The 27,259-nt window shown below is 41.8% G+C and overlaps 3 protein-coding genes across 4 annotated transcripts in view; 1 reads left to right on the top strand and 2 right to left on the bottom strand.

Annotated features, from left to right (window-relative positions):
- Positions 1-6,886, bottom strand: part of CCDC81 (coiled-coil domain containing 81) — an 84,997-nt gene extending 78,111 nt beyond the window's left edge. Inside the window, exon 1 of the mRNA XM_038005376.2 lies at positions 5,997-6,886. The gene's annotated coding sequence lies outside the window, so the exon portion shown is untranslated. The remainder of the gene's footprint in view (positions 1-5,996) is intronic.
- Positions 26-26,365, top strand: LOC140713180 (ERV-BabFcenv provirus ancestral Env polyprotein-like). Its single transcript, XM_073022581.1, has 4 exons — positions 26-81; positions 15,818-15,903; positions 22,777-24,431; positions 26,303-26,365. Exons 3-4 carry the CDS (start codon positions 23,142-23,144, stop codon positions 26,363-26,365), a joined length of 1,353 nt encoding a protein of 450 aa, XP_072878682.1. The 5' UTR covers positions 26-81; positions 15,818-15,903; positions 22,777-23,141.
- HIKESHI (heat shock protein nuclear import factor hikeshi) overlaps positions 6,996-27,259 on the bottom strand; it is a 49,634-nt gene continuing 29,370 nt past the window's right edge. For both annotated transcript variants that reach the window (XM_008020435.3, XM_008020434.3), the window contains 3 exons: positions 15,226-15,377; positions 8,005-8,123; positions 6,996-7,075 (listed from right to left, as the gene is read on the bottom strand). In XM_008020435.3, the coding sequence (XP_008018626.1) occupies positions 7,021-7,075; positions 8,005-8,123; positions 15,226-15,377 (326 nt within the window). In that variant the 3' untranslated portion in view covers positions 6,996-7,020. The remainder of the gene's footprint in view (positions 7,076-8,004; positions 8,124-15,225; positions 15,378-27,259) is intronic.

Here is a 27,259-nt window from a genome sequence, read left to right as displayed (position 1 = left end):
ATATACTGTGGTCACTTCATTTTACAGATGAAGAAACTATGACACAGAGAGGCGAAGAAGTAACTTGATAAGGGCAAAACAGTAAGTAAATGGTACAGCCAAATTTTGAACATAAGCTGCCTGACTCTAGAGGCCATAACCTTAACCACTACACTATAATACAATTTTGCGGTTCTCTATGCATCACTGAAGAAAAAAAAAAGACGCTCACATAATTTTTTCTTATTTTGTGTCTTTGGGAAAATAAAGCCAATTGGCTAATATTATTGAGATCTAAGAAAACTTCTGTTCTTGCTTAGAAATGTTAGTTTTTGATCAATTAAACACACAAAAAACCTGAATTTAGTGACGTCTCATATATCTCATACATATCTGTCCACCACAGGCTCTAAATGGAAAAGGAGAAATAGCAGGTCATGAAACTGCTTTAATGAATGTTTAAGCCAGAAAATGTATATAAATGACTTTTATTCCATATTTAAACTTAAATTTTTATGTAGGTTTTAAGAGTTATCTCTTTTCCACAAATTATTTATTATTACAAAAAGCTCAAGTCGTGTTTAACAAAATGGAATTATAACAAATGTCTTTTAAAAGAGTCTAAATTTGTTTAATTCTTATGCTACAACCATAAGAACTTCCTGTGTCTGCTTCATTTGTGATTTCCAGATCCTCAGTTAACTTTAAGGATATGAATATTATTTTCTTTCATAAGTAACCTTGGAAAATTGGACAATTTTATGACATATGTGCTTTAATAACTGGTGTAGCCATTAGCTACCAGGTTAAAAAGGATGTATAGATGGCTTTATGTTGATGTGAATATTTGTTTTGAAAAGATATTTTTTAAATGTGGGTAGGAAAGGGGATGTGTATGCAAGGTAATGAATGGTTTTATTTAGGTAAAAAAGAATTACTTTACCTAAAGGAGAGTCTGGTTTTGCTAGCATAGAAGAGTATTTTTAAACTTAAGAATATTAAGGCCAGGCACGGTAGTTCACATCTGTAATCCCAGCACTTTGGGAGGCCGAGGAGGGCGGATCACTTGAGGTCAGGAGTTCGACACCAGCCTGGCCAACATGGTGAAACCCCATCTCTACCAAAAATACAAAAAGTAGCCAGGCATGATGGCAGATGCCTGTAATCCTAGCTACTCAGGAGGCTGAGGCAGGAGAATCGCTTGAACTCAGGAGGGCCGAGATCACGCCACTGCACTCCAGTCTGGGCGACAGAGTGAGACTTCGTCTCAGAAAAAAAGTATTCAGAAAGTGTAGAAGTTCTGAGGAGTAAACTATATTTGACAAGTTAGGGGTTGGAAAGGATCAATAAGTGTGTCAAAATTTTTGATGAAGTTGGTTAAATGTGATGGATGTATTCACAGGAAGAAAGGCTTATGAAGCCATTACTACATATGACAAGTAACAGGAGTAAAACTATAATCTGGATTTTCTTTCTGATAAAACAGCAGAGCTATCTCTGGTGAGATAACAAAGATTTCTTCTATCACTAAGCATTTTGACATATTAAGTCATTTTTTTAAAAAGCTAAAATACTAATTTTTTAAAAAGCTAAAATACTTCATAAAATAATATTAAGTCATTTTTTTAAAAAGCTAAAATACTAATTTGGAAGGACTAAAATACCTAATAATCCTAGTCACATATTCTTTTATCTTTTATGTTTGTGCACCAAAATTAACTTGATATGGTTCAAATGTAGACTAACAGTTCAACAAATGATTTTGGGACAACTGGATATTCACACACAAAAGAATGTGCATATTCAGGCTGGGGTGCAGTGGCTCAAGCCTGTAATCCCAGCACTTTGGGAGGCCGAGATGGGCGGATCACGAGGTCAGGAGATCCAGACCATCCTGGCTAACACAGTGAAACCCCATCTTGAAAACATGCTAAGTGAAGGAAGCCAGTCACAAAATACCACTCTGTATGGTTCCATTTATATAAAATATCCAGAAAAGGCAAATCCAGAGACAAAAAGTAGATTAGTGGTGGCTTAGGGATATTAGAAGTTGGGAGATAGGGATTAACTACTAATGGGTAAGAGGCTCCTTTTGGAGGAACAAAAATTAGATTGTGATGACATTTGCACAACCCTGAGACTAAACTAAAAAGCATTCATTCATTCAATTGAGACAAGGTCCCCGCTATGTTGCCCAGGCTGGTCTTGAATTCCTGGGCTCGAGCAATCCTCTCACTTCAGGCTCCAGAGTAGCTGAGATTACAGCTGTGCACCACTGCACCTGGCTCTTTAAATGGGTTAACTGTATGGAATGTGAATTATATGTCAATAACTCTTTTAAAAATTAAATTATTTAATTTCTTTTTTTTTTTTTTTTTTTTTGAGACAGAGTCTCATTCTGTCACCGAGGCTGGAGTGCCATAGCATGATCTTGGCTCACTGCAGCCTCTGCCTCCTGGGGTCAAGCAATTCTCCTACCTCAGCTTCCCAAGTAGCTGGAATTACAGGCATGTGCCACCATGCCCAGCTAATTTTTTTGCATTTTTAGTAGAGATGGGGTTGCAACATGTTGGCCAGGCTGGTCTCGAACTCCTGATCTGAAGTGAGCCAGCTGCCTTGGCCTCCCGGAAGTGCCGGGATTACAGGCATGAGCCACCACGCCCATCAAAAAACCAGACAAATTCTGAAAATAGGTGTGTATATAAAAATGATGAAAAAATACAGAATATACAGAAATAAAAAATCTTTGAACATTTCATTGCTGGCTATAAATCTAAAATAAAAAGGTTTTACAACTATGGAGCTAAGAAGACAGCTGTCCTCCATTATACAAAATTATGAGTTGTCAATTTTCAACTAATTCTTCAAGTATTGCATGTTGATGCTGCAAGCATAAGAAGGACTAGAAAGTCATGATAAGATAGAAGATATTAGAGATGTATTTGAAACCTAGAACGAGCATGTACAAGAGTAATATGTTCCAGGTTCATGTATGACAGCTGATGAGTAGTTACATTAAGATATTGCTCATCTCAGGACCATATATTATCAAAACTATGAAAATAACATGATCTATGCTTCTCATTATTTAAAATTACTAATAAGGTTATTTTATATCTCTTTATTCTTCAGTAAATTATTCAAAAAGTAGCTTAAAAGCATTTTAAAAAATGGATCCACTGGACACAGATGATAAATAGTACTATTTTCACTAGTATGCTGAATATAGATATCAACTGAGACCATTTCTTGCCTTTGAGATCTCTCTCTCTCTCTCTCTCTCTCTCTATATATATATATATATATATTTTTTTTTTTTTTTTTTTTTTTTTTTTGAGACAGAGCCTCACTCTGTTGCCGAGGCCAGAGTGCAGTGGCGTGATCTTGGCTTACTACAATCTTCGCCCCCCAGATTCAAGCAATTCTGATTCTCCTGCCTCAGCCTCCTGAGTAGCTGGGAGTACAAGCATGTGCCACCATGCCCGGCTAATTTTTATATTTTTTGTAAAGATGGCATTTTGCCATGTTGGCTGGGCTGGTCTTGAACTCCCGGCCTCAAGTTATCTGCCCACCTCGGCCTCCAAAAATCCTGGGATTACAGGTGTGAGCCACTGTGCCCAGCCGCCTTTATATATTTTTGACTAATATTTGTATCTTGTCTCCTCTGACAACTCTTTGTAATTTTCGCCTTTCCCAAATTCAGGCATAGTAAGACTTATGAAGATGTCTTTTATGCCTGAACTCTTCAGGTTTCCTTCACATTGTGGAAGAAAAGACAATAGGAAAAATTAGGTTTGTTTGGCACTCTACAAATTGTAATTAATCCCAAACCATTTTAAGAGGTTTTTTTTAAAAATAAAAAAATCAAACTTAAAAGAAAAAAAGAAAACAAATCAAGAGATTAGCTTTCTCACGTTAATTATGCACAGGTAAAATTTGTTGATAAAAATGTTTCAGTGTTTCATTTCAGGTAAAATGAAACACACTCATGCTCCTGTAAACACTAACACAATAACTGTCTACAAAAAGATACACTTTCTGAGATTACAGACCAAGAGAATTGTCACTGTATGCTGTCCATAATATGTTGTACTCTCATAATCATTTTTTATAAATTGTATTGTTCCTCAATAGTGGATTCCACTCTTCTCCAATCTAGAAAAACATCATTTTCTGCAACATCCTCAACTATCAGCAAACTTAGTATTCTGGAAGAGACATCAGGGAAAAACTGGCCTCAGTGAAAAATTAGCTTAGCAGATACTATAACAACTAGCATGGCAGTAAACTCCAAGATGATGATCACTGGGTTTATGTTTCCCAACTAAATGACAAGTACCTTCTCAGACAGCTAGACAACCACTCCATCAGGAGACCTTAAACCAGTGATTCTTAGGAATCCTCCAGAAGCCAACATCTTTGGTGGAAAACTACTAATCAAGTCCCTCAAATCAAATAAATGACAATACAAAGGAGACAGCATGGCAACAAGGAAGACTACAAGGCAACAAGGAAGATTAATTTTCTGATACCTTTGCTTATCCCTCTTCTGCTTATACAATTTGGTACTCCCTAGAGATTGCCTAACAGTTTCTCAATATTCTCTCACATTTATCATTTTATACTTAATTCTTTATGGTGTTTTTTTGGCCACCTTAAGAAATGCAAGACTTTTGAGCAGTTTTCTCAAACCATAGCTACTCCCTGAATCTTTCAAATTCCACCATAATTAATATATAATGTTTTTACTTTAAATTCTTGAGGAGGCCAATTAATTCCTACAGGTCCCTTTCGACATTTCAATTTTCTTCTTATCCTTAACCTCAGTCTTCATTCTTGTAAAAACTGGATCTTCATCTTAATTAAACAAACATACTTCTGCTACAATCATTACAGCACTGTCAGCAGACAGAATCAAGCTCACCAAGGCAGGGGACAAATGCTGGAGCTATCCTCACGGCACTAGTCAGTTTTCTCCAGATTTTCCAGACTTCTCTGTGGGAACCATTTAACTCCTCTGAGAATATGTCCACTTCAAGGAAATAATTCTTGGCTCACCCCTGTTGTGATAAATATTTATATTCCTAGTATCTTCTGTAACCCGTTAGTCATTACTTATGTCAACACCAGGTTTCTACCTGCCTCCTGTACACAAACCTACCTTATATATATAGAGTAATTGTTAGATGTTCAGATATTTAAAGCTCTTTTCTTTCCAGCATATCACGTGTCTCCGAGAATAACCAGAAACTTCCAAAATGAGGCAGGTATAGGCTACTCAGGAAAGCTCCCAGAAGTGATGACTCCTTATGCATACTGTGCAAGATACTGTTCTAAAAGTCATACTACTAGAAAATGTGGCCCAAAATTTCACTCCCATCATCTGCTCTGGAAGCCCAAGAAACTAGTTCAAATGCACTACGCAAGATTACCATGAATCATCATATATTCTTTTGATTTCTTAGCAAACCAAGGAATAGTTTGTGTTTACTTAGTACTTCCTGTTGTATCACTACAAAAATCACTGGGAAGAGGCTACCTGACTCTGTAGAAGAGGCACAGTTGAACTTCAGGACGTTTTTTCAGCTTGGGTTTGGCAATCTAGGTCCTAGATACAAGTTGTGGTACATGAACAATCATTTTGCTTCTGGAAATTATATTGCAATTAGCTGATGTTTTCTGTGCAGAGTATTAAACACTTGTGTAGCCATTGCCAAGTCTCATGATTGAACAAATTGCTATGGTTTGAGTATCTGTTGCTTCCAAAACTTACGTTGAAATTTTAACCCCAATGTGGCAGTACTGAGAGGTGGGGCCTTTAAGAGGTGATTGGATCATGAGGGCTCTGCCCAAAGGTTAATAAGTTATCATCACAGGAGGGGAACTGGTGGCTTTATAAGAAGAGGAAGAGTGACCTGAGCTGGCACAAAAGCATGCTCAGCCCCCTCACGGTGTGATACGTAGCACTGCCTAATGACTCTTCAGAGTTTCTTCCCCACCAGTAAGAAGGCTCTCACCAGCTGCAGCTCCTTGGCCTTGGAATTCTCAGTCTCCATCATTGTAGGAAAAAAAAAAAAAATCCTTTTCTTTATCAATTACCAACCCAGCACTTTCGGAGGCTGAAGTGGGAGGATTGCTTGAGCCCAGGAGTTCGAGCCTAGTCTGGGCAACACAGTAAGACAAAACAAAAACATCAAAAAAATTAGCTGGATGTGGGGGTGCACGTCTGCAGTCCCAGCTACATGGAAAGCTGAAGCAGGATGAGCACTTGAGCCCAGGAGGTCATGGCTGGAATAAGCTGTGATCACGCCACTGCGCTCCAGTTGGGACAAGAGAGCAAAACCTCATCTAAAAAAAAAAAAAATTAAGTCAATAAATTACCCAGTTTTGGGTATTGTTGTAATCAACAAAAAATGAACTACTAACCGTCCATTAACAAGAAGAATCCTATGTTCTACACATAAATGCCTACCAGTATTAAATGAAAGCTCACCAATATGGCAATTTTATTAAACACATATGAATCTGCAGATATAAAAAGTGACAGCCAACCTGCATTAATTGGAAAAACTGACAATCTTAGGAAATAATCTCTGATAACAATTTTTCCATATTTAAAAATGTATATTTCATATGTTTTTCAAGTCTCCCAAATTTTGAGATAGGTAATTGAAAAGTTAACTACTCTGGCAAACCACTGTTTCATTTCAATAAATGAATGATTACACATGCAATGGTACTTGGCACACTACTGTTGGGCATAGGCTTTATTTTTAAGTAAAAAAATGAATCATAGCCAAAACAAAATGTTTTGCCCCTGAATAGTATTTTAAGCTTAAGGGGAAAAAAGTCTTTAATGATGAACATATTTTCATTTTTCAATGTTTTTAATTTTTAATAAAGATTTTTAATTAAGCTTCAGTCACTAAGCAGTTTTTACACTTAGGTTTCATGATCCTTTGACTTCATACTTTCAGATAGAGTCAGTTATCTTCAAAACATGACAAATTTCAGAATCCATTAAAAATTATTTTATTCAAATTATGTTTTCCAAAAGAGAGGGTTCTGTGCTAGTCGTCTTTGAAAGTTTTCATACCTAAAAAAGAAAACACATATATTTACATTCACAAGAAAATTAAAATAGGATCTTTCATTAACTGCCAAATGACTTATCCAAAACAATTTTACATGTCATTTCTAAAAAGCTATAAAAAAACTAAATAGGTAATCTGGAAATGTAATTATTCTTATAAAAAGATGGCAAGCATAAGAATTTAAATATCAGAGCAGTTTTGATTAGCTTTTACCAGAGAGCACAAATCATAAGAAATTTTAGTAATTGTTTATCTTCTGCAAATTTAAGAGCTAGAAGGGACCTAAGGGAAAAAATCAAATTGAACTCCTATTTCCTCATTCCATAGATGAGCAGATGAGAGAAATTTGCTCAGGGTCACATAGCTACATTATGCCAAAATTCAAACCTAGTGCATTCCAATGCTGTCCATGCTACACCATGGTACCACTTCTCAACAAACTCTTCCTAGGCATCCTCCCATCACTAGGATACTCAAAGTGAAAAGAAATATCTATAAAACACAGGAAAGTTGGAAAATAGATTCATTAGCCATTCATGTTCAGGGTGCAGTATAAACTACTCTTGTACCCTAAAGGTACATGTTTACTACAGATCAAGATCTTCAAAACAGCAGAAAAAATGTTTTGATTGATATTTCAAGTCTCATAGATGGTACTTCTAAGTGAAAATATGCAAATATTTATAAGCTTTAATAGTGGTCCCTAAAACAAAGGCAGTTATATTTTCCTGTCTTTATAAATTCATAACAAAATATTTAGGGTAAGAACTGTTTCTCATCAGATCTCTATAGTATATACTTCAATGGCATGCAGTGCTGATGTTCACAATAAAAGAATATGTTTAAATGTCAAAAAAGGAATATATTCACAGGCAAAATAGATATTCAGTTACAAAAAGCCTTAATATTAGAGACAGAAAATGCCTCATACCATTTCAGAACCACATTTGCTGGAATGAACATTTCAGATGGGCTTGGTGTCATCTGGGCCTGAGAGACAGCAAATGATGAAGCAAAATTGTAGAAATTGTCCAACATCTTTTGTGTGAACTGAAAAGTTAATAATAGATTAATGGATTGTACTAAATACTTCATTTAGAACTCAATATTTTTAAATTAAAAATGTTCTCACATTAACTTGTTTATAAGGAGTGTCAGTTCTAAGACAGTCTAATGCTGAAAGTTGGCTGGGTGCAGTGGCTCATGCCTGTAATCCCAAAACTTTGGGAGGCTGAGGCAGGAGAATCACTTGAGGCCAGGCATTCAAGACCAGCCTGTGCAACATAGCAAGGCCCTGTCTCAAAAAAATAAAATTAAATAAATGAATAAAAAAGAATGTTAAGAGTAATCATACATACAATGACATTGTGACAATGCTACTCACTTTGGGGAAAAAAAATTTTTTTCTTCAAAATATTTTCTTTCATCTCCACGTCTGCATCCACTATGTCCCTCCTCAACTGTCACTCTCCTCAAATCAACCTATTTTCTCATATAAAATAGTAACCATCTCTAAGAAGTCTTTTACCTGCCAGAAAGATAAGAGTTTTCATATTATAAAGTAGCAACTGGTTATTTCCATTGCTGGAAAGAAGATGAAGGCAGCACTATTCCGTTTCCTCTGTTTCCTAATCTGTTTCTTTTCCTTGACTCTAAAATGATCAAATTCACTAACATACTCCAAGTCTCCCTGGTAGAAGCTAGAAGTAAATGGATTCATATTTCCTGAGAATCAAATGGGCTTAAGTACTAACCCTAAAAGTAACTGAACTTCTGAAGGTAATACTGCCTTTTACTCACTCAAAAATAATCTTTCCAGCATCACTTTCTCAAAAATACGAAATCAGCCATGCTATCTCTTCTCTACACAAGAGAAGTGGTCTTATTAGGTTTTTTTATTTGGTTGTTTAATAATATGAAGGCAGTATAATCCAAGAGACTCTACTGTGAAGGCACTTGATTAATATCAAAAGTTCAGTAAAGTCACTATCAGTTTGTTTGTTTTTGAGAGAAGATCCCACTCTGTCACCCAGGCTGGAATGCAGTGGCACAATCATGGCTCACTGCAGCCTTGACCTCCCAGGTTCAAGTGATCCTTCTGCCTCAGCCTCCCAAGTAGCTGAGACTATAAGCATGCACCACCATGCCTGGGTAATTTTTTATCTTTTTATAAAGACAGCGTCTCACTGTGTTACCCAGGCTGGTCTCAAAATTCTAGGCTCAAGCAATCCTCTCAACTCAGCCTACCAAAGAGCTGGAGTTACAGGCATGTGCCACTGTACCCAGACTCAAGTCACAACTAAAAGATCAATGTTAGGAAAAAAAAAAAAAAATCAACAGCAGTCCTCCACATCAGTGACAATAATTTTTAAGTTAACTTTAAAAAGATTCCATTCAGAATATAAACAAAGCATTTTCTCCAATACCTAGAAAAAATGCTAAGACAAACTAATAAGATTTTTGTGGAAAATACAAAGACTACTGACAGACAGAAAACAAAACAAAAGGACCTATATATACCATATTCAATGGAAAGATATACCATGTTCAATGGAAAGATACAATATGTCACAAATGGGAAGACAATGTGGTAAAAGTGGCTGGCCAAATCTCCCAAAATTAAACCTATATATCCAATGTTATTACCAACAAAATTCCAACAAGGTTCGTCATGAAACTTGACAAGCTAATACTATTTCATGAAACTCAACAAGTTGATATAATTATTATGAAGAATACCTACACAATTATTATGAAGAATACCTATACATATTTTGATGACTATGAGGAGGAACTTGCCCTACTGGCAAAGAGACAGGCAAATAAACTAGTTGGAATAAAAGACAGAGCCCAGAAATAAACCTAAGCATATATGACAAAGATGCTATTACTCATGGTAAAAAAAAAAAAAATGGGACTAATTACTCAATTAATGGGGCTAGGACTAGCTTTCCATAAGGGGAAAAATAAATTTAATTCCCTTACCATACTGCACACATATTCGAAAAGTAAACCTGAAGGCTTTAAGAACTATAAGAGAACATCTTAGGCTCTGCTTGAGGCCAGGAGTTCAAGACCAGCCTGGGCAACATAGCAAGACCCCATCTCCACACACACACACACACACACACACACACACACACACACACACACAAAGGGGGCGGAGAGACAGAAGAGAACATCTTTATATCTTTACATATCAGGGTAGAAAAGGATTTCTCAAACATTAAAAAACTCACAGATCCACAAATCATAAAAGAAACAATACATTTATCTATATACAAATATAGTATATCTGTATGTAAAAGTCACTATAAGCAATATTAAAAGACAAGCACCATGCTAGAAGGAGAAAAATGCAATGTATTTACAAAGGATTATTATTCAGAACACATAAAGGCATGTTAGGTTCTTTTCCCAAAAGACTAAATTTTAAAAGTGCCAAAAGCAATACAACAGAAAATTGGACAAAATATATAAAGTCAATTCTTATAAAAGGAAACACAAACACAGTCCAAAAGTGTGCAAAGATGCTCAATATCACCAGTAATCAAGAAATACAAACTAAATATGATATTCTAATTTTCACTCATCAGTTTGGCAAAATTTTAAAGGTCTGATAAATGTTAGTGAGAACATACGGAAAAGGAAATGAAAAAAACTGTGGCTCATTTATACAATGGCACACTACGAAGCAATCAAAACAAAGTCTGTTCCATATATCAATATAGATAAATCTTTAAAATAATGTTGAGTGAACAAGAGCAAGTTGTACAGAATACTACTATTTATATTCATTTTTAAAACAAACAAAAGAACAAATCAACAAGAAGGAAAAACAGAGGAACCAGAAAACAAAGGATTCAACACAAAAGAGAAACAAAAAGAATTTCTGTAGTAATGGTGAAAGGAAATAATAACTTGTCTAAGGCTATTCGACAGGTCCAGAGAATAGTCAGTCAACAGTAGAACAAAAAAGAAAGGACAGCCTGGGCAACATAATGAGGCCCCATCTCAACAAAAAATTAACTGTGGGTTTGGTGATTCTTGCCTGTAGTCCCAGCTACTCGTGGGAAGATTGCTTGAACCCAGGAGTTTGAGGCTGCATTGAGTGAACTGTGATCGCACCACTGCATTCCAGCCTAGTCGACAGAGCGAGACCTTGTCTCAAAAAAAAAAAAAAAAAGAATTCCAAGTGGAATGTTTCCAAGACCAATCTGAAACTGCTATGTTTAAATAATAAACTGAATGTGAATTTACACTTAGTAGAGTTTGAGCATAAATTAGAAGTGGAAACATAGAAATCTATGCAAAGGAAAAAAAAGAGGAAAATGAAAAATGAGGAAAAATGAAAAGTTATACAAGAAATTTAATCATTGTACTACACATAGCTCAGTTCTGAAAAATATTTAATTTCTCATAATATTGTAAACTTTTAATACTGATTTAACAAAAATGTATACTGATAAGGTGGGGAGAAAAGAAATGTGTACATGTTGGGAAGCGGGGAAGTGAGAGTTTCATCATGTCTTATATTAGTAAATAAATAGAAAACATCTATAACAGAAAAACTAATAGATTAAGCAAGGTTTTTTCTGATACATGGAAATAATAGACACTAGGAAAAATAGGTTAAAAAAGGGAGGGGAGTTGAAGATCATAGCTTCTAAGAAGCAGAATAGAAGCAGAATGTAAGAGTCATAACAGAGGACAGCTATTTAACACATAAAACTATTTGAGGCCAGGCGCAGTGGCTCACGCCTGCAATCCCAACACTTTGGGAGGCCAAGGTGGGTGGATCAAGAGGTCAGGAGTTGAGACCAGCCTGACCTACATGGTGAAACCTCATCTCTACTAAAAATACAAAAATTAGCCAGGCCTGGTGGCACACGCCTGTAATCCCAGCTACTTGGGAGGCTGAGACAGGAGAATCACTTGAACCCGGAAGACGGAGGTTGCAGGAGCCGAGATCGCACCATTGCACTACAGCCTAGGCAACAGAGTGAAACTCTGTCTCAAAAAAACCATTTGACTAGTATCCAGAATCTACATAGAACTTAAACAAATTTACAAGAAAAAAATCAAACAACCCCATCAAAAAGGATATGAACAGACAATTCTCAAAAGAAGACATTTATGCAGCCAACAGATGCAGGGAAAAATGTTCATCATCACTGGTCATCAGAGAAATGCAAATCAAAACCACAATGAGATACCATCTCACACCAGTTAGAATGGTGATCATTAAAAAGTCAGGAAACAACAGGTGCTAGAGAGGATGTGGAGAAATAGGAATGTTTTTACACTGTTGGTGGGCGTATAAACTAGTTCAACCATTGTGGAGGACACTGTGGCGATTCCTCAAGGATCTAGAACTAGAAATACCATTTGACCCAGCAATCCCATTACTGGGTATATACCCAAAGGACTATAAATCATGCTACTATAAAGACATGTGCACACGTATGTTTAATGCGGCCCTATTCACAATAGCAAAGACTTGGAACAAACCCAAATGTCCATCAATGATAGACTGGATTAAGACAATGTGGCACATACACACCATGGAATACTACGCAGCCATGAAAAAGGATGAGTTCATGTCCTTTGCAGGGACTTGAATGAAGCTGGAAACCATCATTCTGAGCAAACTATCAAAAGGACAGAAAACCAAACTCCACACGTTCTCACTCATAGGTGGGAATTGAACAATGAGAACACTTGGAAACAGGGCGGAGAACATCACACATGCGGTGGGGGGCTTGTCGTGGGGTAGGGGTCAAGGGGAGGGATATAGCATTAGGAGAAATGCCTAATGTACATGACGAGTTAACGGGTGCAGCAAACCAACATGGGACATGTATACCTATGTAACAAACCTGCACGTTGTCCACATGTACCCTAGAACTTAAATTTAAAAAAAAAACAAAAACTATTTGACTATTTAAACCAAATACATGCAATACTCCTAAAAATTTGGAGTAACTAAGTAATTAAATTAGAAACATGTTTAAACACATACAGATAGTACTATATATATTTTGTGGATACACAGGAATGTTTTAAGTACTAAAATATGAATAGGAAAGATATAAAATGTTAGAAGGTAAAAGGAAGAGAAGCAGGCAGCAGTGGGCTATACCTATAATGTCTTAATTTCCTTTTTAAAAATTAGTGGCAAATAAGACAAAAATATAACAGTTAAATCCAGGGGGAAGACAATGGAAGTCTTAATGTATACCCCATTATAAAGAGAGCTCTGTAAAGACAGGTATTACTCTATTTTGTGGACCTATTTGTATCTATGCGTGCTTAGAAATGCCTGGTATAGACTGGGCGCGGTGGCTCACGTCTGTAATCCCAGCACTTTGGGAGGCCAAGGCGGGTGGATCACAAGGTCAGGAGATCGAGACCATCCTGGCTAACACAGTGACACCCCATCTCTACTAAAAAATACAAAAAAAATTAGCCAGGCGTGGTAGCCGGCACCTGTAGTCCCAGCTATCTCGGGAGGCTGAGGCAGAAGAATGGCGTGAACCCGGGAGGCGGAGCTTGCAATGAGCCAAGATCGCGCCATTGCACTCCAGCCTGGGTGGGTGACAGAGTGAGACTCTGTCTCAAAAAAAAAAAAAGGCATGCCTGGCACAGAGTAGTTACATAATAACTATTTGTGGAATACATACGTTACTCTGTTTTCTCTGTATTTAAAATACTTCATAATACATTTAATTAAAACTATAGTTTTATTCAAAAAACTCAAATAATTGATAAACATGTACAATAAAAAAGTCTTCTTACCCTTCTCCAGGGATAACATTTTAATGTGTATTTTCCAGACACTTTTTAAATATTGTCTACACAGGATACTGTGATTAGTTTATAGTTTGTTTTCAGCACAGCAATTTATTTGTAAAACTATGGGGAAAAAAACATTTTTGAGACCCAGAGTCTGTCATTCTCAATTTAGTCCATTTTCAAAGATGTGACAAATCTACCTTTAAATTCACGACCACAACCTTCAAAAGTGCTCCTCTGGTACTGCCAGGCAAACACATATGGTTTCCCTAATCCATTCACTCCTCCTCTGCTAGAAGACTTATTTAACAGTCTTTTTTTATTTCAATTTCTACTACCTCAATCTTAGCTGATGATCTTCCTTTCTACTTCACTAAGAAAGAAGAAGAAATCAGGAGACAGCCTGCACAAGTTCTCATCACCACATCTACCACATCTGAATCTGTACCCATATATCCGTTATACTGTCTAAAGTGAACACCTCCATATATGCTGCTATTTTCTACTCAAAGACACTGCTTTAGTAGTTCTCCCTGCTCTCCTACATCATCAGTTTTTCCTCTCGACAACAGGCTAGTAAGTCAGGAACAGAAAGACAAATAGCATGATTGATCTCACTTATATGTGGAATCTAAAAGTTGAACTTACAGAAGCAGAGAGTAGAATGGTGGTTGCCAGGGGTTGAAGAGTGGAGGGGAAAGGAAAATGAGGACATGTTGGTCAAAGGGCACAAAGTTTCAGTTCAACAGGATGAATAAATTCTGAAAGTTTATTATTGTACAGCATGGAAAGTACAGTTACTAATAATGTGTTGTATACTTTTAATTTGCTAAGAGATTAGATCTTAAGTATTCTCTACAAAAAAATGACTGTGTGAGGTGACAGACATGTTAAGTAGCTTGATTTTATTTCAAAATACAGGCCAGGTGCAGTGGCTCACACCTGTATTCCCAGCACTTTGGGAGGCCAAGGCAGGCAGATCACCTGAGGTCTGGAGTTCAAGACCAGCCAGGCCAACATGGCAATACCCTGTCTCTACTAAAAAAAAAAAAAATACAAAACTAGCCAGGTGTGGTGGCATTTGCCTGTAGTCCCCGCTACTCAGGAGACGGAGGCGGGAGAATCGCTTGAACCCAGGAGGCGGAGATGGCAGTCAGCCGAGATTGCACCACTGCACTCCAGCCTGGGCAACAAAGCAAGACTCCATCTCTCAAAAACAAAACAAAACAAAACAAAATGTAAACATGTATCAAAAATGTATTGTATACCATACGTTATATATGATTTTAACTTGTATATTATACCTTAATAAAGCGGTGGAAGGGGGAGGTAAAGAATGAAATGCGTGTTGCATTACCTGAGTGAATGAGTCAACTGAGGATACAGCAGCATTACCTACGGGAGTCTGCTGAGCCATACTGTCCAATAATTCCACTGAAATTCCAATCTGAGCAACAGATGGAGTTCGGACAATATTCATGGCTCCAAAAGGATGTTGGCTTCCTTCTCCTGCAAGAAATTAACATATACCACACATTTCAAATTTAACTTGTAGTCACACAATTTCCTTTGTAAATCTGTAAAGAACCTCTGATTTATATACATGAAAAAGTTTTCTTATGTCCAAGTTTGTCTCTTTTTAGATAAATGCAAAAGGCTAGTTTTTAGCATATTAACAAAGAATAAAAGAACTAAAAGTTTCCCACCAGAAAAACAGCTGTCATTCTAAAATGTATTAAAACTACTGCAGCTAGACACAGACAGTAACAGAGTGTAGGAAAAAATAAATAATTAGATAGAGAAGCCTCCCTTTAGCATTTCTTATAGAGCAGGTCTGCCAGCAATAAATTAGTTTTTGTTTATCTGGGAAAGTATTTCTCATTCATCTCTAAAGACAGTTTTGCTGAATATAAAATTCCTGGTTGATGGCTTTTTTTTTTTCCTTTCAGAACTCTGAATATGCCAATCCACTACCCTCTAGAAGCCTATGGAGTCTCTGATGAGAAATCAGCTATTAATCTTATCAAGGATCCTTGTATGTGATGAGTTACTTCTCTTGATGCTTTCAACATTCTTTCTTTGCCTTTTGACAATTTGATTATCATGTGTCTTGGTATAGTTTATCCTACTTGGAGTTTCTTGAGCTTCTTAAATGTGGTTAATGTTTTTCCTCAAATTTGAGAAGTTTCTGAGCATTATTTATTTAAATATTGTTTTAGTTTCTTCAGGCTGCTATAACAAAACACCATAAACTGGGTAGCTTATAAACAACAGAAATTTATTTCTCACAGTTCTGGAGGTTGGGAAGTCCAAGATCAAGGAACCAACAGACTTGCTATCTGGTGAAGGCCCATTTTCTGGTTCACAGAGAGTGCCTTCTCACTGTGTTCTCACATGGTAGAAGGGCAAGTGATCTTACTACTCTAGGAGTGCTAATCCCATTCATGAGGGCTCTACTCCCATGACCCAGTCACCACCCAGGTCCCTATCTCCCAATACCTTGGGGGTTAGTATTTCATCATATAAATTTAAAAGACATCATATAAAAGGACACAAACATTCACACCATAGCAAATGCTCTTTCCAGCTCTCTCGCCTTTCCTTACGTTACTCTCATTACACTGTGTTCGTGTGCATGTGAAAGGAATGAGGCACATCCCCCATGTATCTCCCAACTTCCTGAGCCCAGCACAAACACATTCCTCCATATTTCTTTCAAACTTCAGAAAAACATCACCTGGGAGATCTCCGATAAGGAATGCTAAATGTATAATGTTAACCAATTGTAATGCTGTAACCGAGAGAATTACCTTGTTCCCTGTAACTTTACGTATCCTGTTTACATCGGGCTATAAAAAGCAAGCACTCGCATTGTTTGAGGCCCTCTTGTATGCTGTGGAATGGAGGGACCAAGTTCGAACTTGTAGTAAAGATCCTTGCCGCTTGGCTTTGACTCTGGACTCTGGTGGTCTTCTTTGGGGAACAAACGGTCTGGGTATAACATCTGGGGGCTCGCCCGGGATTCCCCAAGCCCACCAGACCCCTGGTCAATGGATCTACTAGGATCGATCTACTGATAGGTGAGCCGGCTCATCTCCGTTTGTCTGTCTGTGTCTGTTCTGAATCTGAATCTGTGACTCGCGAGGTCTGAAACTGGAGCTGGCGCCATCCTGGCGGACGCGCTATAGGACAGCCAGCGGAGACCGGCAGGAGACGTCCCCTGGCTCTCGTCCGATCTAAATTGCAGTCTGGGCTGCCGGAGCGCGATCGCGATCCGAGCAGCTAACTCCGACCCGGGCTACCGGTGCGCGCTTGCGATCTGGGCTGCCGGAGCGCAATCGCGATCCGAGCAGCTAACTCCGACCCGGGCTACCGGTGCGCGCTTGCGATCTGGGCTGCCGGAGCGCGATCGCGATCCGAGCAGCTAACTCCGACCCGGGCTACCGGTGCGCGCTTGCGATCTGGGCTGCCGGAGCGCGATCGCGATCCGAGCAGCTAACTCCGACCCGGGCTACCGGTGCGCGCTTGCGATCTGGGCTGCCGGAGCGCGGTCGCGATCCGAGCAGCTAACTCCGACCCGGGCTACCGGTGCGCGCTTGCGATCTGGGCTGCCGGAGCGCGGTCGCGATCCGAGCAGCTAACTCCGACCCGGGCTACCGGAGCGCGCTTGCGATCTGGGCTGCCGGAGCGCGGTCGCGATCCGAGCAGCTAACTCTGACCCGGGCTACCGGAGCACGCTTGTGATCTGTGCTGCCGGAGCCGCTTGCGATCTGTGCTACTGGAGCCGCTTGTGATCTGTGCTACCGGAGCTCGCTTGCGATCTGTGCTGCCAGAGCGCGGTTGTGATCCGAGCAGCTGACTCTGACCCGGACTACCAGAGCTCGCTTGCGATCTGTGCTGCCGTAGTGTGGTTGCGATCCCAGCAGCTGACTCGGACCCGGGCTTCAGGAGCGCTTGCGATCTGTGCTGCCGGAGTGCAGTTGCGATCTGAGCAGCTGATTCTGACCCGGGCTGCCGGAGCGCACTTGCGACTAGATATTATTAATAAGCCAGATTTCCTTTACAGGGATTCTAACCCATATTCCTTTACAGGAAGAGACTACAAATTAGTACAGGATGGGTAATACCCAGAGCACTCCCCTATCTCTCCTTACAAGTAATTTCAAAGATGTAAGAGCAAGGGGCCATGATCTTAGTTTGGAAATCAGGAGGGGAAAGCTCATTACCCTATGCCGCTCCGAATGGCCTGCCTTTGATGTGGGGTGGCCACCCGAAGGGACGTTCCGACTTGCTGTCATCACTAAAGTCCAAGATTTTCCTACCTGGGCGTGCAGGCCACTTGGATCAAATCCCATATATCCTCATATGGCAGGACCTAGTTGAGAACCCGCCTCCTTGGCTGTCACCTTTCCAATTAGCCCCTGAACCTTGTAAGGCACTGGTTGCTCAGCCGCTAAAATCCAAGCAGCCGATTGCCCCCCCATCCTGTTTTACCTGATAGCGGGGACCCACTGTTCACAGAACCCCCTCCGTACCCCTCTGGGCCACAGGCCCCTGCCCCCCGGGCTGAGCCGCGGGAGGGAGCACGCGGACGGGAGGCGGCCAGCACACAGGGACCCGCTAAGAGTGATAGTAACTCTGAAGGGCCGGCGGGGCGGACGCGAGGGCGCACTTTGCGGGCTAGCGCCCCCCAGCTGCCTGACTCCACAGTGGCTCTACCCCTTCAGGAAATAGGACCCCCAGATGACACGGGAATCCCCAGGCTCCAGTACTGGCCATTCTCTACCAGTGATCTGTATAACTGGAAGACCCAGAGTGCTCAGTTTTCAGACAACCCCAAAGATTTAATGGCTTTACTGGATAGTGTCATGTTCACCCACCAGCCCACTTGGGATGATTGTCAGCAGCTCCTCCGAATCTTGTTCACAACGGAGGAGCGAGAGAGAATACAGGTAGAAGCTAGAAAGCTGGTCCCGGGGGACGACGGTCAACCGACTGCCAACCTCGACCTCATAAATGCGACTTTTCCTCTGACCAGGCCGGCGTGGGACTACAACATGGCAGAAGGTAGGGGACGGCAACGCCTTTATCGCCAGACTCTAATGGCGGGTCTCCGGGCAGCTGCTCGCAAGCCCACTAATTTGGCTAAAGTATACTCTGTTCTGCAGGGAAAGACAGCCCAGCTCCCTACTTAGAAAGATTAATGGAAGCTTTTAGACAGTACACCCCCATAGACCCAGAGGCTCCAGGAAGTCAGGCAGCTGTTGTAATGTCTTTCGTAAATCAGGCAGCCCCAGACATTAAAAGGAAACTCCAGAAATTAGAAGACTTAGAGGGAAAGCGGATTCAGGACCTCCTTCAGATAGCCCAGCGGGTTTATAATAACAGAGATACTCCAGAGGAAAAGCAAATAAAGGCCACTGAAAAAATGAGCAAGGTCCTGGCAGCAGTAGTACAGAAAGAGCATCTACAGCCAGAGAACACCCAACCTAGGCGGCCTCCCAGGCATGATAATCTGAGCAAAGACCAATGTGCCTACTGTAAGGAAGCTGGCCATTGGGTAAGAGACTGCCCCAAAAAGAAACAACGAGGACAGGGACCCCCTAGGTCTACAACCGTACTAGTCACTCAAGACGAAGACTAGGGAAGATGGGGTTCGGACCCCCTCCCCGAACCTAGGGTAACTTTGCAAGTGGAGGGGTCCCCAGTCCAGTTCTTGGTTGATACGGGAGCACAGCACTCAGTCCTAGTTAAAACTAATGGAAAATTATCCTCCAAGTCCTCGTGGGTACAAGGGGCCACAGGAGTTAAGAAATACCCATGGACAACACAAAGGACAGTAAACCTCGGAGCCAGGAATATAACCCATTCTTTCCTGGTCATCCCTGAGAGCCCCTGTCCCGTATTAGGGAGAGACCTGCTAACTAAAATGGGAGCACAGATCCATTTCCTCCCTGAGGGGCCCGTCGTGACCAACTCCCACAATCGGCCCGTGTCCGTCCTGACTATAACCCTAGAGATGAGTACCGGCTCCACCAGGAGCGAGCTGCCCCTGACCAGGACATAGCAACCTGGCTCCAGCAATATCCAGAAGCTTGGGCGGAAACGGGGGGCTTAGGACTAGCAAAACACCGCCCTGCCTTGTTTGTTGAACTTAAGCCTGGGACACACCCCGTGCGGGTACGCCAATACCCGATGCCCCTAGAGGCCAAGAAAGGAATTGCCCCGCATATCCGCCGGCTCCTTGACCAAGGGGTCCTTCGCCCATGTCACTCGCCCTGGAATACTCCATTGTTGCCGCTACGAAAACCTAATAGTGGAGAATACAGACCTGTACAAGACTTAAGAGAAATCAATAAGAGGGTTGTGGACATACACCCAACTGTGCCTAACCCATATACCCTCCTGAGTACCCTAAACCCTAAACATCAATGGTACACTGTTTTAGATTTGAAAGACGCTTTCTTCAGTTTGCCTTTAGCCCCTCAGAGCCAAAAGTTCTTCGCCTTCGAGTGGAATGACCCTAGAAGGGGCATAAGTGGCCAACTGACATGGACCAGGCTGCCGCAGGGATTCAAAAACTCTCCTACCCTGTTCGATGAGGCCCTCCATGAAGACCTGGGTGAGTACCGATGTAAACACCCTGAAATAACTTTACTACAGTATGTTGATGACCTCCTGATTGCTGCTGAGACCCAAGAAGCTTGTATTCAAGGGACCAAAAGTCTCTTACAAGCTCTGGGAAATCTAGGCTACTGAGCCTCGGCAAAGAAAGCTCAAATCTGTAAGCCAGAAGTAACATATCTGGGGTACCTGCTAAAAGGAGGGCAGCGCTGGTTAACAGACACTCGGAAGCAGACTGTTCTGCAGATCCCCAGGCCACAATCCACCCGACAAGTGAGGGAATTCCTGGGGTCGGCGGGATTTTGTAGACTATGGATACCTGGGTTCGCAGAACTGGCTAAACCCTTGTATCAGGCAACACAGGGGCAGCAGCCATTTAATTGGACAGACGAAGCCGAGTCGGCTTTCCAACAGATCAAAACCGCTCTACTCTCTGCGCCTGCACTGGGACTACCTGATGTCACCAAGCCCTTCCACTTATACGTGGATGAGAGTAAGGGTGTCGCCAAGGCAGTAATAACTCAGAACTTAGGCCCCTGGCAGAGGCCGGTTGCCTACCTGTCAAAGAAGTTAGACCCAGTGGCTGCCGGGTGGCCCCCTTGTCTCCGAATGATTGCGGCCACGGCTCTGATGGTACAAGATGCTGATAAACTTGTCATGGGTCAAGAATTGCGGGTCGTTACCCCACATGCCATCAAAGGTGTACTCAAACAGCCACCTAATCGATGGATAAGTAACACCCGGCTCACCCACTACCAAGGACTACTACTAAATCCTATCAGGATAACCTTCCTGCCCCCAACGACCTTAAACCCTGCCTCGCTGCTGCCCAACCCAGACCTGGACGTGCCACTCCATGATTGCACCGAGATACTAGCTCAGGTGCACAGAGTTCGAGAGGACCTGCAGGACCGCCCACTCCCTGACGCTGACCTCGTCTGGTTCAATGATGGGAGCAGCTTCATGCATCAAGGCCAGAGGTACACTGGAGCGGCAGTGACTTCAGAGACTGAGGTAATCTGGGCGGACCCCCTGCCCCCGGGGACATCGGCCCAGAAGGCCAAACTGATAGCACTCACCCAAGCTCTTACCTTAGGGGCAGGGAAAAAGCTGACAGTATATACAGACAGCCGATATGCTTTTGCTACGGCGCACATACATGGGGCCATTTACAGGGAGCGAGGGTTACTAACGGCTGAAGGAAAAGAGATAAAAAACAAGCAAGAGATCCTAGCCCTGTTAACAGCGCTATGGAAGCCAGAAAAGTTAGCCATTGTGCATTGCCCAGGGCATCAGAAACCAACCACTCCAACTGCTCAAGGCAACTTTCTGGCAGACCAAACTGCAAGAAATGTGGCAAAGGCTCCCAGCCAACTCCTTGCACTCCAGCTCCCTGACCCGGGCCCCCGGGACTTGCCATATTTCCCTGATTATTCAGAACAAGATCTCCAGTGGATTGACAAAATTCCCCTGAAACAGATCCAGAAGGGGTGGTGGACTGATACTAATGACCAAACCATCCTACCAGAAAAATTAGGACAACAAGTATTAGAACATATCCACCGAACCACCCACCTGGGTGCTCGGCGGATGATAGACCTGATCAGACACTCTAAGCTCAAATTCAGACATACAGCTGAGAAGGCCAGCAGCATCGTGGCAAGTTGCAAAGTCTGCCAGCTTAACAACGCCTACCCCCAATCCCAGACTGCAGTGGGAACAAGGCTCAGGGGAACCAGGCCCGGTATCTACTGGGAAGTAGATTTTACTGAAATAAAGCCAGGAAAGTACGGGTATTGGTACTTACTTGTCTTTGTAGATACTTTTTCAGGGTGGACTAAAGCATTCCCAACCAAAAGAGAAACTGCTCAGGTCGTAGCAAAGAAAATTCTGGAAGATATCCTTCCCAGGTATGGCTTCCCCATCCAGATAGGGTCAGATAATGGGCCCGCCTTCGTCGCTAAGGTAAGTCAGGATTTGGCTTCCATCCTTGGGGCAAATTGGAAACTACATTGCGCTTACAGGCCCCAGAGTTCAGGACAGGTAGAGAGGATGAATCGGACCTTAAAAGAGACCTTAACTAAATTGACTATGGAGACTGGCGCTAATTGGGTGGTCCTTCTCCCCTACGCTCTGTTCCGGGCCCGTAATACCCCTTACAGACTGGGCCTTACCCCTTACGAAATCATGTATGGCAGACCTCCACCCCTGGTTCCCAGCTTAAAAGATGATCTGCTTAAGTCTGAAACAGAAAATGTCTCTGAATTCTTATTTTCCCTACAAGCCTTGCAGAAAATTCATCAAGAAATCTGGCCCAAGCTGAAGGAACTATATGAGACCGGTCCCCTACCGACACCGCATCCATACCAGCCGGGAGACTGGGTCCTGGTTAAGCGACACTGACAAGAGACCCTAGAACCCAGGTGGAAGGGACCACTCCAGGTACTCCTGACCACACCCACCGCCCTAAAGGTAGAAGGCATCGCGTTGTGGATCCACTACACCCACGTCAAGCCAGTGGACCCAACCTCCGACCTTCTGGGACCAATCACGGCAACGGCTGAAGCACCGGCCACGTGGACTGTGGACAGAGCTAAGAACAACCCCTTAAAACTCACCCTGCGCCGGCAACATAGCTCACTGCAAACAATGCAGTTAGGTAGTCTAGCCCTAACGTTAGCCGCCCTAGTGGCCGCTGGGGAAAACACCAAACCAGCATCTAATCCCTTTGTCTGGAGATTCTGGCTTTATGAAAACCGAACCCACCCTGAACAACCTCATAAGCCCGGGAAATTATTGGCCAGTGCTGATTGCCCCTCCTCAGGGTGCAATAGCCCAATCTTACTAAATTTTACTGGCTTTCAAATAGCCAAACCAGTGACACCAATAATATGTTTTGAGTTTGATCAGACTGAATACAATTGTAAACACTATTGGTGGCACCAAAATGCCGGCTGTCCTTATAACTATTGTAACATCCATAGGTCCCGTTATTGGGGAGAGGAAGAACAGTTAGACCCTAAGTGGCCCTTCCATCGTAGACGGGATGGAGACTTTTCACATACATGGATAGTTAGAGACCCCTGGAACTCCCGCTGGGCCACGCCTCAACATGGGGCTGTATACTACTCCCCCTCCTCCACATGGCCTAGCAGTCACCTCTATCTGTGGCGAGGCCTAGTGCAAGTACTGCCCCTGGTCCACGGGAATATCCAACGACAGGAAAACAGACTAACACAAGACTTACGTCCTTTCTCCTGGTTAAAATTATTACAAGAAGGACTAGAGCTTGCTAACCTTACAGGACTTCACAGCCTGTCTGGCTGCTTTCTGTGTGCCACCCTAGGGTGTCCACCGCTAACCGCTGTCCCTCTGCCATGGGGATCCTCTACCTCTGCCCAAGCTAACAACCTCCGAAACCTCTCATATGCCCCTATCCTAAACGTGCCCCTATACCTAAACCCCAGTCAGGAGAAGTTTCCCTACTGCTTCTCAGGAACCAATTCCAGCCTCTGCAGCATCACTGCAGTGCCCCCTAATATCACCCTAAGGGCTCCGCCGGGCATATTCTTCTGGTGTAATGGGACATTATCTAAGGACCTATATAGTCCCTCTGTTACCAACCTACTGTGTCTTCCTGTCACATTAGTTCCCCGGTTGACTCTATTAACTGCTGGCGAGTTCCTAGGGTACACCGGTAACTGGACTAGTACTGCTAATCACCCAGTCGCTAGACCGAGACCTGCACGAGCCATATTTCTCCCCCTCATTGCAGGAATCTCCCTCACCGCATCCCTCATTGTGGCCGGGATGGCAGGGGGAGCCCTAGGTCACACCCTCATAGAAAGCAACAAGTTGTACCAACAATTTGCCGTTGCTATGGAGGAGTCAGCTGAGTCCCTTGCATCCCTTCAGCGGCAGCTCATGTCCCTAGCTCAGGTAACCTTGCAGAACTGGAGGGCCCTAGACCTACTCACTGCTGAAAAAGGTGGTACATGTATGTTTCTAAAAGAAGACTGTTGTTTCTACATAAATGAATCAGGGCTTGTAGAAGACCGGGTCCAACAGTTACGCAAGTTAAGCACTGAAGTAAAAACACGGCAGTTTGCTTCAGCTGCAGACCAATGGTGGAATTCCTCTATGTTTTCTCTGTTAGCCCTCTTCCTTGGACCCCTGCTAAGTCTACTATTTCTGCTAACCGTAGGACCTTGTGTTGTTAACAGAATTTTGCAGTTTGTCAGAGAAAGGTTTGACACTGTTCAGCTCATGGTCCTCAGAGCCCAATACCAACCTGTAAATGCTGAAACAGAGTCAGACTTATAAGACCCAAGATTGGCTCTAGAGTTACCTGAAAAGAAGGGGGGAATGAAAGGAATGAGGCACATCCCCCATATATCTCCCAACTTCCGGAGCCCAGCACAAACACATTCCTCCGTATTTCTTTCAAACTTCAGAAAAACATCACCTGGGAGATCTCCGATAAGGAATGCTAAATGTATAATGTTAACCAATTGTAATGCTGTAACCGAGAGAATTACCTTGTTCCCTGTAACTTTACATATCCTGTTTACATCGGGCTATAAAAAGCAAGCACTCGCATTGTTCGAGGCCCTCTTGTATGCTGTGGAATGGAGGGACCAAGTTCGAACTTGTAGTAAAGATCCTTGCTGCTTGGCTTTGACTCTGGACTCTGGTGGTCTTCTTTGGGGAACAAACGGTCTGGGTATAACACATGTTGGTGCACTTGACAGTGTCTCACAGGCCTCTAAGGGTCTGCTCTTCAAATTGGATATTTCAATTAATTTACCTTCAAAATCACTGATTCTTCTGTCTACTCAATTCTGCTATCTAAACCTTTAGTGAACCTTTCAGTTACTGTACTTTTCAGCTATAAACTCTGTTTAGTTCCTTTTTATAATTTCTATATTGATATTCTCTGTTTGATGGTGTATCATTCTCCTGGTTTCCTTTAGCAATTTGAGCATAATAATGACAGCTTACTTAAAGTCTTTGTGCTTCCTTGGGGACAGTTTCTGTTCGTTTCTTCTGTATAAGAGCCTTACTTTGTTTATTTATATGTTTCATTATTTTTTGTAGAAAACTGGACATTTCGAATATTACAGTGTGACAACTCTATAAATCAGATGTTTCCCCCTTCTAGGGATTTGTTGTTGCTGTTTGTTGTAGTTGTTTCCTCATTTAATGACTTATCTGAACTAATTTTGTAAAGTCTGTTTCTTTGTCATGTGTGGCCAGTGAACTCTCTGTTCCATTAGTTAGTCTGCTGGTGATCAGAAATTTCCTTAAACCTCCGCAACCAAAAAATTCTGCCAGTCTTTGCACATGGGCTCTGCGTGTTGGGACATGCCTTCAATATTCAGCCAGGCAGTTTATAACTCCACCTTAGTCTTCACTTCCTGCTTGTGCAGAAACTTAAAGTGAGCCAGAGAGAGAGCTCTGGGTCTTCTCGGGTCTTTCCTAAGCATGCACAAAACTCTGGGCATGCATGTACCCTTCAAGATTCCCAAGAATATGTCAGAGAATTTCAAAGCCCTTATTCCCCAAAGCATCTCATTCCCAACCTTTCTGATTAGTTTTGGTTTGCTCCAACTGTTTTCCTTTGCCTCAGGCAACAGTAACTAAACATATGTCTGTAAATACTTTTAACAAACACCCCCGAGGTAGTTACTTTTCCATCAAAAGAGTTCCAAGTTAGGTGACATAAAGGCAGACCTCTTTTTTTAAAAATAGCCTTCTAGCAAGCCACCAGATAGATGAAAACAAGTTAATTACAATTCTTTCTGAATTAGGTCTATCCCGCTCCCTATATCAGTACCAGGAATGGAGACCGTTATTTTCAAGGCTACCACTGAGCTGAGAAGCAGATGGGACCGGGTAGGCAAATGCCACAAAGTTCACTGTTCTTACTGAGATTCAGTGTGTTTTCTTAAGTGTTCCCCTGATTGCTACAAACTTTTGATGAGTTACCAGAGTTCCAAAAGAGTTGACTCTGGGTCAGACACAGTTGCTCATATCCTGTAATCCCAATACTTTCAGAGGCTGAGGTAGGAGGATCGCTTGAGCCCAGAAGTTTGAGAACAGCCTGGGCAACATGGGGAGACCCCATCTCTACAAAAATTTAAAAAAGTAGCCAGGCAAGGTGCTGCATGCTTGTGGTCCTAGCTACTAGGGAGGCTGAGGTGGGAGGATCGCTTAGGCCTAGGAGATTGAGGCTACAGTGAGCTGTGATCTTCTGACAGTGTTGTTGTTGCTTTTATGGAAGACTGGATTTTCTGGAGCTCCTTACTCTACCATTTGATTTATTTAAAATCTAGAATTATGCTAAAATCCAGAAAGCATATCATTATCAAAGCATATCATTATCACATAAATGCAAAAATAATAAATTATAAATCATAATACAAAAACAGAAGAGCAAGCAAAATATATGACCTAGTCTTAATATAAAAAACAAATGTAAATTAGATCAACTTCTTTAAAACACTGTAACAGTAAATGCAGCAGCTAATTTTTTTAAGACTCTTTCTCAAAGTATCCCTCCTCCATGTAAATCAAGAGCCTAAGACAAAACACAACTCAGAGGAAAAAAATCCTACAGGGAGCTAGTTCTTTACTCTCAGTATATAAGGAAAAGCAATCATCATTTGTTATTTGCATCTAACAGAACCTTTACACACACACACACACACACACACACACACACACACATATTTTACAGAGAATGTTGAGAAGAATCAGGATATAGT

The sequence above is a fragment of the Chlorocebus sabaeus genome, chromosome 1 (genome assembly GCF_047675955.1).
Source record: "Chlorocebus sabaeus isolate Y175 chromosome 1, mChlSab1.0.hap1, whole genome shotgun sequence".
NCBI lineage: Eukaryota > Metazoa > Chordata > Mammalia > Primates > Cercopithecidae > Chlorocebus > Chlorocebus sabaeus.
This window is presented reverse-complemented; position numbering and strand designations above follow the sequence as displayed.